At 33.0% G+C, this 12,882-nt stretch overlaps 1 protein-coding gene across 1 annotated transcript; it reads left to right on the forward strand.

The window, feature by feature from the left end:
* The first annotated feature begins 440 nt into the window (after positions 1-440).
* Positions 441-8,220, forward strand: LOC143534308 (uncharacterized). The gene is made up of 3 exons (XM_077028848.1): positions 441-589; positions 6,369-6,433; positions 7,979-8,220. The coding sequence occupies exons 1-3, from the start codon at positions 445-447 to the stop codon at positions 8,042-8,044; spliced, it is 276 nt and encodes a 91-aa protein (XP_076884963.1). The 5' UTR covers positions 441-444; the 3' UTR covers positions 8,045-8,220.
* Positions 8,221-12,882: the final 4,662 nt, after the last annotated feature.

Genomic DNA, 12,882 nt, shown 5'->3' on the forward strand with positions numbered 1-12,882 from the left:
TTGTTAAATGAAATGCGGGAACAGAGCGTTAGTGGAGACGCAAGTTCGATTCTCTCTTGGGTCAGTTCGAAGTATATCTGGGTGAAGGGACGAATCAGGGCTTTATCCTGGGTTCAAACCCGGAAAGGGACGAGGGTTTACGGATTCCATCCGGTTTTAGTGCATCAGGGGTACAGTCTCACGACGGTGTGAGATTATTTGCCGTTAAAAAAAATAAAATAAAAAGAAAGTTAGGGCAGGCCAAGCCCATTACAGGTAAGCGGGTGGGTAAGAAAGCAAAAACGGGTTGATCCATTGGGTCGTAAAGCCCTAATCTAATCTAATCTAATCTAATGGAAGAAAGAAATTGTAAACCCTTGATTTGGAAGAATTCGCTGGTGAGTTTGACTTGTCACAAGATAGATAGATTGTTTTGGAATTGAATATCAATTGTTAGGGGTAACAATGGCGTTGGGATTAATAATGGGAATCGCAAGGGCGTACAGACGGAAGCGAACATCTTCTCTCAGCATCCTCACTTCCAAGACAGGACCTCGTGATTATTACAAGGGCAAGAACTGTAAATCCACTGGTTTCCACACTCGCAAAGGTATTATTTCGCTATCATTTAGCTGTTTTATCTCTGTATTTCTCACTACTTCCAACAGACGTTCAATCAAACATAGTACATAGTAAACGGTCAATCAAACATGAGTATTTACATGCCATTTTGCATATACCAGTTTGCCTATAGAAACTGTAAAAACAATTTGCAATGCCATATTCATTTTTGTTACCTTGGTGGAGTGCGACAGCTATGGACTAAGGGTGTTCAAAACTGAATATCAGATAATCCAAATCCGTATCTGAATTTTACGGATATTCGAAACTTCTAATGCTAATTCAGATGATCTTTAAAATTTCTATTAAGTTTATAACAAAAGTACTTTGTTCCAAAATTAACTCAAAACACAACTGACAAAATAAATTTGTAATCTTCTTACAAAAACTGCAAGTATGCAACATTATTCTAAAATAAGTCAAACAAATTTATCCAAAATATACACATAATCTTCTTAAACAACAAAAAAAAAAGTCAAATACAATGTTACAGAATAAACACACAATCTTAAAAAACATATTGTTCGAACTTCTAATCCATCTCATGTTTCCTACAAATGTAAAGAAGAAGAGTAAGAATTTGAAGATATAGGCAGTCTCTTTAATTTTGATGAATATAATATCCCGTGGTTAAACATACAATCTAATCTGTCAATTTGAAAGTTAGTAATGATACTATTGAAACAATCTAATAAGCAAATGTGCATTTACAAGCTAACAATCTGTCACAAAACAACGTTAAGTTGTCTCGAATATCCGAGATAAACATTAGTTGTGGCGTCAGTAACAACTAGATGGTGAAGACAACATGGTCTTGAGTTGTGCTAACTGCTAACCCATTTTGGCCTTTTTCAAGTTAACATGTTTTATAATATTTGCTTGTTTTTACCCGTTGACTAATTTAAGGTGACAAAAATTAACCCATATACCATTTATTTTTGCCCATATCTGTTCTTGTGTTTGTTCATTCCACTAAACGAACATAAATCATGGTCATGCTCGTTCAATAAATAAACAAACTCCCGCAATCAATTCCTTTACAACCCACTCAACAGAGTTACCTTGGTGTCAAACCCAATCCTCCAATTGATCCGGCACAAAGATCACTTGTAATGTCATCATACCGAGTTTGGTAGGCTTTAGCACAGACTGACACTTGCATAAAGGTTCGGTTCTTTCCTCAATGTAAGATTTAAGAAGCAATGGCCTTTTCCAATTGGTGTTGCCATCGGGCCTTTTAAACTAGTTTTGTTTATTCTTACTGATTATAAACTTTCCATGTGACAACTTTGGGTCATGGGATCTACTTTTGTTCCTGCATAATGTTCCTCCCATTCTATTGGGAACATCTGTAGCATTGAATATCTGCATAATAAGAAAGAATGAGTCAATGTTTGACCAAAAAGGTGCATGCCTAATAACAATGTATATGCAATGATACATATTCATCATTTTGAAAGTCCATAAATTGACCACATAAAAGTCAAACAGCAAGTCTTCGGTTTTGATTACAGGGCAGTTTGGTAAATGTGGCTGCAGGCACCTTGTTTCGGGTTTGTGATAGATTCACGTTATCAATAGTTTTGTTTACAAAATAGTATTGTGACTTGCAAAGATTTTGTTACAGGCTGAAACTAAAAAGCACAGGTTAAACGTTGTATGCACATTGTTTTAAAGACATCCACCTTTTTGGTCAAACGTTTATAGAAATTAGATTTTTTTTAAACAAATAAGTATTGCGACTTGCGAGGAGTTTTCTTTTGAATCAGTATTGGGTCATTTACCGCAGTCGGTCAATCGACCTTAGTAACAGGCCAAATTGGCCCATTTATAAAAATTAGATTTTTTTTAAAACCAAGTTGTTCAGGAGACTATGAGCATTAAAATACACATTGGGTAAAAATATAGACTTAATTGATATAAGATTGCTGCCACAAACTTGGTTTTAAAATGCGCGATACGCTCCGTTGAGTTTTAAAACTTGGTTTTAACTCAGAAATGCGTGCATCAGATCGCATCAGAAAAACTCACTTTGCATAGCCCAAACTAACTCACTTTGCATAGCCCAAACTGGCTCATAATCCAAACCTCATCATCCTACTTGAAATCTTGTCACTTTTGAAAAAAATGACTAAATATATACTAGCGAATGCCTTGATTTGAAACATCCATAGTGGTTCCAGCTTCTCGCTGTCCAATCACCTTCAAACCTTAGAGAAGTGCATATGCAACTTTGTCTCCAACAAACTTCTTTTTATAAAAGAAAGCGTACCTCATTTGTTTCATCCAATAATTGCCTTTCAGAATGACCAACAGGAAGCCTAAACTGATGAGCATCTCAGCATTACATATATAAAAAAGCCAACTTCAATAGATCATTTTTCAAGTGAGATGGTAAACAGCTGAAGTTCAGTAACTGTTCGGCGGCGGTGACAATATACGACGCAGTAATCATTTTCGATCAATTTATCAACCCTTTGTTCATCACCACATATTGTATAGTTCGTTATTTTACCAAAGCTTTTACACTTTGTTCATCACCACCTATCTCCAATTGGCACGCTGTAGATGTATTAAGAATTTCAATAATCAGTTATATACTAAAGATGCATGATTTTTAGGATACTGTAAATAGGTGATTTAGCAATAAAACAGATGAATGCTAAATATATCAAAAGTCACTCAACTAACGTATAAACAGTTTTTACTTTTTGCTCAATGGCGCTTACTTTCGATACATTTTAAATTAACAAAGACTCCAAAGGTATAAAGCCCAGCACCAGTTTGCATTTGTCTCTACCACCATTTACCCCAAACGTATAATCCATTGATCCTCGTTGACTTTCTGGTCAACTTTGACCATCAAAAACTCAAACATGCCAAAAAAGTCAATAGTGCTAAAATGTCAAAAATAGTCCAGATTGGGTTGTACAGTCAACTGTGATTGCATTTTCTAGTTTTTTCATCAAGCTTATCAGTTGGTTCATTATACCCTACCCTATATTATTCCAATTATTACCTAAAATCCAAGATAATTAAGACAACAATCCTACAAAAATAAGTCAAACATGTTGAAAGTCAGATATTCTCTTCTATATAGACCTTGTAGTTTGACCATATTTCCTTGTTATCATATATCTTCATATCATTTCTTTTGGGCCACCTAAACACCATAGGAACACTAACAATAGACTCAATAGTAGGGAGATCAAAAGCTAAAGCGAAAAATATGGACTTAGCTTAATCAGATAAGTATGATATCTACTAAAGTCTACTTTTACTATAAGCTCAAGGATCAAAACCAATCCCACATAGAATTCGCAGAACCTGAGATTAACCCCCACTCAGAAGAGTTGACTAATCCATTGTATCTATCCAAAACAACTTTGGCTTTGATTTTAGCCACCACTTAAGATAATTATACCTATTGATAATTTGGAAGCCAAAATAAAATAAGAAGAAAAAGAAACTTTAGTAAACAAAATAACATAAAAACTGAAAAAACCACAATAAAAAATTACAGTTAAAATAAAGTAAACAAATAGCTAAATGAGGCTTTAAAGTTTTAAGTCAAGTTTATAGGTTCATATTTGGATCGTTTCCGACAGTTTGCAGCTGATTACGGATTTGATCGAGTTATTCATAGGGTATTCTGGTCAATATTGCAGAATCTATTTAAATAGGAAGCAAGTGATAGATTGCTGTTTTGGGTCATTTTTTGCTGTTGCGGGTTAGTTTTGAGGTCTTTTAGGTAAATTGCTGCAAACGAGATAAAGTTTGAATAATAAAAAGATCCAGGGGCATTTCTGGAATTAATGTAATCTGTGGTTTGACCATATGAAATCAAGTTTAAAATTGTTTATCAAAAATGCTTAATTTAAAAAAAAAAAAACGAATTCAAGTAACTCACCATCAAGTTCATTCATTGCTTTCGTTACCATGTCTCCTCTCAACGCCCTTTACTGTAGTTAACAGAGTTCCGCCAACCATCCATTTTACAATCGTGCAGCTAAATTCCCGACCTTCATGTGTCATAACAAAAAAATCATTCCTAAATACAATTAAGAAATATATTATTGATTTAATATAATTTAGAAATACAAACTGATGATATTACTCTAGTTTTAAGCAAAACATAATACACTTAACAAACAAATAAAGAGCCGGGTAGTTGAAATGCAGACCTGCTGCTCTTTCTGCTAAGAGTTTGTCTAATTCTTCTAGGGTTTGAGCTAACATAGCTTCAATGTCTTATGATTCCTTAATGTGGATTTCTAGTTTAACTCTTGCTTCACCATTTGCACGTGATTCTGCATGTTTCAGCTTCTTTAGCTGCACTTCAAGCATTTGTATAGTACTGCTCCTTTTGAATTACCAGCTCAGCATGGCTTTTCTCTATTGTTTCTTGAAGCCGCTTCTCAGTAGCAACTTTATCCCTCTTTAAAATCTCTACCTTCCTCTCTTCAACCTAATAACAAGTTGGCCAAATAATATGATATAATTTAGTGATCATACTGTTCACAAATATAAGTTGATTAGAAATAACTACCTGTAGCTTTGTTAATAGTTTATTTTTTCTCTTCTACACTCTCTCTGATCTAGCATTCACCCAAGGAACAAAATAATCATGTCAGGTGGCAAGTTTTGGCTTTTAAAGATAAGATAAGTTAATTCAATATTGTACCTTTGGGCGTAGGTTTCTAATGGTTGATTCTTGAGCGGCTTGTTTCTTTGAAAGCTCTTCACCTAAATGAAGAAAAAGGAACAAGATTATAATAATTATATTTCTAGAAATTACCAAAAAAACAAAAAAAATGCATATACTAACATACAATATTATTTACCTTCTGCCATAACTTGACTTGAGAGATGATTTCATCTTTTTCCTTGAGAAGAACTGTTTGCGTCACTTTCTTTTATTTTGCATGGGTAGTGTATCTCTTTCCATCGTGAAAGCATAAACCTGAATTTTATAGATTTTTAAGCACATTTTAGTGAAATCATAACGTTCCCTAGAATGCTCCAACAAAAAACACAAAAGAAATGTAAAGAACTAAAACTGCAACACACGCAGAACACACAAAACGCCAGACCAATCACAGTGTATGAAATAAGAAAAAAACCTAAAAATTATCAAAACAGTTAACCATGAAACCCAAAAACCCTAACATAAAAAATCCAAACGATCCCATTCGAAACTATAGAACATGTAACAAAAAAATTATTCGCTTACCTCTAGCTCTTGCTTCTTAGCGGCCTTCCTACAGAGTAGACGGCCACTCATCCTCTGCCTTTCTCTTCTGTAAAATTATTCGTTTTCCTCATTCGAAACTCAATGAAAGTCGCTGCTGAATATGAAGGTCGTGGCGGAGAACGACGATAAGAGGAAAACGAAAAGTGGGGGACGAATGAGGCCATGAGATCTATGATTCAAAATTTAAAACCCTAAACTGAAATATGCAGAACCCGCGTTCAACATTTGAAGGAATTCAAAAACAATGCAGGCTTCATTGAGTTGTACCTTAAGCATTATATATTGTAAAACTCCTAAGAGATTTTGGTTAAAAGACTATTTTGCCCTTTCTATATTATTATAATATAGTATAGATTTGCATATTTTGTTTCCAGTAATAGAACATAATAATCAAATTCGTGTAATTGGTTACACTGTTCTGTTATTAAGATATTATGGCTTTATATTGTGTTATGTTACATATTTCTGTATTTGCAATGTGGATTATATGTTTTTTCTTCTAATATTTGTGTAGGTCGTTATGTTGTGGTGCAAGAGAAGTTGCCAAATTATGTTGTTCCAGATTTGACCGATTTCAAGGTGCTCAGACTAGCCTTTGTTTATTCTCTCAGTTAATTCATATTGAATACACGCACATCATGTTAGGATCAAATACAAACAACTCTTAACACGAGAAATGCACTGAACTACTAATAACTAAAGTAATTATCATTATTCTTTAGTTTTTGAACTTGAGTAATTATCATCACATGATGTGGTGATGAGATCTCACAGCTGCAGTTTATGGGGGCGTCACATTTGATTCGTCTATTGTTCTGATGTGGCGCCTTATGCAGTAACCAATATTTGAAACTTTTAGATCATCAATCGCAATGGGTCTGAGTTTTTCAAATTCGATTAAACAAATCTGACCACCGATTGAGCAATGGGTTCGAGTATATGAACTAATTAGGCCATTAATTGAACAAATCTCACTGTAGATGATGAGAATGCTTTATATTTTAGTGTTTAAAAAACAATTTAAAGTGCTATATATAAATATTTCTTTTTTGTAACTTTTAGGAATAAATGCATTGCATACGTGATGCGCACGCATCGGCTTTTGGGATCAAAAAGCACCATAGCATTATGCGCTTTTTAAAACCAAGATTACTATGCTACTTCATTTTGTTTAGTGTAATCACACATTTAGGTGGTGTTTGTTTTTTTTACAAAAGATCTTCCTGGCCTCTTTTGTCAGTAGCGCGCAGACCCCGCGCATACATTGCCCTTTGCAGACTGTTTGTTTTTTCGAAGACGTTTCATTAAAAAACGTCTGCGCGCCCTCTTCTTGGTGCAGACTTGGACCATAGTCTTCCAACCTCTTCTAAACTCATTATTTCCATCAGATATCAATTAAGTTATTAAGTTTTTGTTAATTGAATTCTTGTTAATTGATTTGTTCAATTGAGTTGTTAATTGATTAGTTTTTTTTTGTTCAATTATAATTTTGCATAATTGTTTAAGTATTATTAGTTTTTAGTTGAAAAAAGTTTGTAGAAAGTTAAGGATTATAAAAAGTCTATAGAACGTTTTTGGTTGAAAAAGGTTTGTAGAAAGTTTAGGTTTATGTCATCGGTTGTGAGTTGTTTTAAGCTTGAGTTTTGGCTCGTTTCATTCATTATGTATGAACTATCTACTTTCGAAAACAATTGAATAAACTTTTGGAGGAAAAAACATTCACGTGGAAAATTGTTAATGTAAGTTTTATAATTTGCTAGTTCGAGGTATAAAATTTGGATTTATATAATTTTAATTGTTGCTGGATAATTTGTGTTTTTGGTATAGAGCTTATATTGAAAGTTTTAGCAGTCTGCAGACGTTAAAAAACAAACAGTCTTCTTCTTGCAGAGTGCAGAGGTTTGGTCCACCTCTTCTGCTACAGATGTTTGCAGATGTGGTCCGTAGACTGCAGACATTTTACCTCTAAAAGAACAAACAACACCTTACACAACATAACAAAGTAGCGTAATAATAATAAGTACTCTTGTTTGATCATAATTACTCTACTTATTTTTACACTTCTCACGTTAAGATCTCTCTCTATATAGTTTAGGTTACTGACTGAACTCTTAACAATTGCAGCTGAAACCATATATTTCCCAGTGCGCTATCAATGCCAATACAACCGATGCCGGTGCTGGTAAGTGAATTAGACATATCGAGATGTTTGGATAAGTAGGAAACAAGTTGTTATTCAGTTTTTGTTATTAAGATTATGGTTTTGTTTTGGATGAATTTATATAAAAATTTCCTACGGTTTTCATGAAATGATTTTTGGAATAATCTTGTTGGCTCATATATGAAACCGTGAAACTTTTTTTAGTGGTTAAGTTTATTTTTAAGTTGGTAGCTAATTCCCAGTTTGGAGGTTTATTATAAATAGCGGATCATGGGTTCATGTAATTGGTACATGTTAATTTCTGGTTTTCATTATTGATAAAATTCGTGTCGATCAGGTGGTGATCAAACTGTGATCTTGCGTTTTTTCTTGTGTTTGTGATTCTGGGCAAATACTGATGGAAGACTTGACCCGAACTGGATTGTTTGAAATTTAATATTAGCTATATTTAGTTTTGTTGAACAAATGTGAGTACGCCAATGTTGAAGACTTATTTCACAACATGCAATTTGACCCAGATGCTAAGGTGCATTTGATTAGCTATAAAATATCTAGTAGGAACTGAAATGGGTCCCACCAATTTTCATCTGTGTTTCTCTTTATTTTCAATTCACTTTTTTTTTATTTGGTTCATTAGTTTGGGTAACTAATTTGTAGAAGAAGAAAGAAATCATAGGAGAAGATAGGTTGTGAGATGCATTTTGATAATCTTGTGAAATCTTTTGGAATGTTTATAATCTGGAAAGTGAAAATCCTAGAGGGGGCAATCATTACTCATTGCCCAAATATGGATTATTTGGGTAAAACTAAATTGGAGTTCATTTGAGTCGCTTTAAAGTAGTCGACGGATCAAAATAGGGATGAGATTGGTACCGTACGGGTCTAAAGAAACTCATTTCAACCTAAGGGTGGGTCCTTTAAAGTGACTCGTTTTTACTTGGGGCGGGTGTGCCTTGGGTGGGTATTTTTTTTTAAATCGAATCATTTTAACCCTGGGGCAGGGCGTGGGGTTTGGGTGTGTGAGTAGTTTTGTTTGCTGTTCACTAACCCCATGGAAATTTCACACGACAAAGGAATTTGTTGTATATGACTAAAATACCCTAACACGATTAAATTGTTTATTTTTCGTTCATTATCTATGCTTGTTTCAACTCAATATCATATACTCGTTTGATTCAACAACACATGATATGACACATAACCGAGCAATAGTGATGAACCGAAGTTGATTTGTTTGAAAGCCTATTGCTTCTTCCTGCCCCATTTCCTTAGAATCGGAACCTTGGATTAGCATTGGCAATTAGGTTAGATGTGGTTAAGTGCAAGGAAGATGTTGTAGGTTTCATCTTTAATGAAGTTATGTGAAATGAAGATGGTGTAGGTTTTATCTTCGTAAAGGTAAATAAGTTTTGTGAAAACTATGTAAAACTAATTTTACCAAGGAGAAGTAGGTCTAATGACCAACTCTTGACATGCGCTCAAGCCGCGTATTAAAAAAAATGACAACCATTCTTATAAAACGCGTATGTTACATTTTAAACGATCAACCGAAGTAGAAATAACCTACCCCCATTTACAATGCCCAACATCCGAAGCAAGCAAAAGCATCTGCTTCAGCTGACTACACCACATCTGCTACACTTTCAACCTTGATGAAAACGAACAGACTAATCAGAAGGCAAAAGCCAAACCTATGCCATGTGTACTAGGAACAGTTGAACTTGAGCTCAATATTGACTATAGATTTGTTTAATTTATGTAATTGATATTTTTTTTATTTTTAATGTATACAATGTTTGATGAATGTAAATTAGTTTTTTTTATTAATTTCAAAATTTAAATTTCCTCCAAATTTTATAAAACGCATTTTATTTGTATTAATTAATTAATACAGACAAGCATTGCCTAATATATCTCTCTCATAACAAAATGATTGGTAATGAAAACAGATTTCCCTCCATCCTCGGAGATATAGATATAATAGTTTAGCTTATAAGACTAAGTGTAATTGGGTGATTTTGGGCAATACGCTGCTCCATTCAACCAACAAACAAACTCATATAAATTTCCAATTTGCTCCCAACGGCCCGTATAATTTTTCCGACATGCACTTTGGCATGTACGCCAATTTATTGAACCCCCAAAACCCAACACCAGTGCTCGGGTCAAGCCAAGCGGATCCGATAGAGGAGACAGTGCCGATGACTCAACCAGAACGGGGTGCTGGTTCAAGCCGAAAACCCCATAAACACAAAAAAAAAAAAAGATCCCGGAGGAGCCAGCGGCGGAAAGACAATACATACTGTGGACCGAGGAGGAAGAATTTATCGCACATGCTTGGGTGGCCGTTTTAGAGGATCCTGATGCAAGCAAAATTTTATTATTATTTTTTTCATTTTATTAAGTATTTCTATAATTTTAATGTATTTTTATTTATTTAATCTAATGAAGTTTTTTTTTGAACGACTAATTTGGATCACTCACGGACCACTGGAGTGTCATCATGCCACCAATGGTACCACGCGATCATATCCACCACCAAGCCACCAATTCAGGAGGAAACTCAATATTTGAGAAAAATCCTCTCTAGTGAGATTTGAACCATTTTAGTTATAAAAAGAAAAAAAATAAATAAAATAACGCGACGATGTGATGAAGCAATATTGGGCTACAAACCACTATTCCCTAAAATGAAAACCGACTCCCTACTGACGTGACGTTATGTATCAAAAAACGTCTTTTCAATGTAGGCCATCCACTACACATAGCCTAAAATATTTGATAACAAAAATTTATGTAAACAATGATGATACTATAAAAATGAACAATATTTTCTAAGTATGCACGTTTAAAATAAGTGTTAAAAAAAAGGGAAAAGGAAAATCTCACATGAGGTTATGATTTTTTTGGTTTTTAGCAGGAAAATTACATTGGACGTGATCTACACTCAAACTTGACTTCCAAATTGCTGGCCAGGTCTTCCACAAATAACGCTACATGAGTACATTCTACCTAAACATATTTAATATATGATAGCGAATGCATATGTTGGTAAAATCCATATTTGATAACAAAAATTTATGTAAACAATGATGATACTATAAAAATGAACAATATTTTCGAAGTATGCACGTTTAAAACAAGTGTTAAAAAAAGGGAAAAGGAAAATCTCACATGAGGTTATGATTTTTTTGGTTTTTAGCAGGAAAATTACATTGGACGTGATCTACACTCAAACTTGACTTCCAAATTGCTGGCCAGGTCTTCCACAAATAACGCTACATGAGTACATTCTATCTAAACATATTTAATATATGATAGCGAATGCATATGTTGGTAAAATCCAACTTCATCCTTTTATGATTTGACCTTTATAATAATTACTAAATTTTATCCCTCGTATTATAGAGGTTGTTTTACATTATTTGTTTTTAATATTATAACCTATTTAAAAGCTATCTGCATTTGGTGACTCATGACCCGTTTATGTTTTTTACTATAAAATTGTTTATTAATTATAAATAATTTCTTTTTCTTTTTAAGTTGGAGATTAAATTTTAGTATATCCCTATTTTATAGGATTTTCATATCAAATAATTGGTAAGACTAATTTTTAATTTAATGAGATGTTATAACCCGTTTAAGAGCTATCTGGTTTTGGTAAGACCCATACCCATGAATTTGGGTTAAATTAATGAGAGACCTCTATTTAAAAATCAAGCAATCTGATGGCTTCCATAAAAGGGGGAGCGACCACATTACGACACGTAGGATTTTAGGGTTTTTGTTTATATATATTATAAATATGTAACTACTAACTACTATCTATAACATTTGATAAAAGGGTAACACTTGATAAATATATACATAGGTAGTATCTTATCAGAACTTTAAAAAAGTTACGAACTTATAACAACAAAATATTTTTTTTTATTTTTTTTTCATATATTAACGTTGTTTGAAACTAGTTTTACCCTATTTTATATATAAATATAAATGTTTATTACATATATAAATAAAAAGTTTACATATGAAACTAATTTTTATAATTGTAATCGTAAATATAGATATAAAAAGTGATAAAACTACACTAAAATAACATTAATATACAAAAAGATTTATAAAAAAATGTTAGTTATTAAAAGTTTTTTCAAGTTCTTAAATAATTTAAGAGTTCTGTAATGATATTCATAATCTCTCTCTCTATATATATAATTTAGAAATATAGTTAGAAAGTGTGTGAGCTAACATTAAAAAATAATAAAATATATAACATTGTAAAACTATATTATTTTACACATTACAACACTTTTGTTTTGAAAATATTTTTTTTATTATGATTTATAGATTCATCTTTTGAAATAATAATAACCAGTATTAAATTCCCCGTGTTACAGTAGAAGCATAAAGTAGACATAATAACTAGTCTGTTAAACCCTATTACGGTCTTAACCCATTCAAATCATTAAAATATTAACAAAAGAGATTCAGACAAACAAAAAGTAGACGCAAAAAATTGAAGCACGCATACACCTTCCTAAATAATAGAAAAGGTGTAAAGGAGAAGAACTAAAAGTTGAGGGTCTAAATAGTAATTATAACAAAGTATAATGGTGGTAAGTATAAAAAGTTAATAAGTGTAAGGGTAAATTTGTAAAATAGTTGGTAAACAAGTTTTAAAGCACATGGGAGCGTACGTGCAACACATTGTAGTCAACCTAAACTTGCCTAGCCTCACTTGACTTTTCAAAAATCACAATAAACGGTCAAAAAAATGAAAATTTTAATGCAACTCTCATAGAAACTCCCATGAACCCTCAAAGAAACTTAGTCCTTAAAAGCTCTATATAAACAACACAAAAACCAC

This window comes from Bidens hawaiensis, unplaced genomic scaffold, assembly GCF_021521415.1.
Source record: "Bidens hawaiensis isolate Kalapana, Puna unplaced genomic scaffold, B.hawaiensis_p1.1 tig00000055_1, whole genome shotgun sequence".
NCBI lineage: Eukaryota > Viridiplantae > Streptophyta > Magnoliopsida > Asterales > Asteraceae > Bidens > Bidens hawaiensis.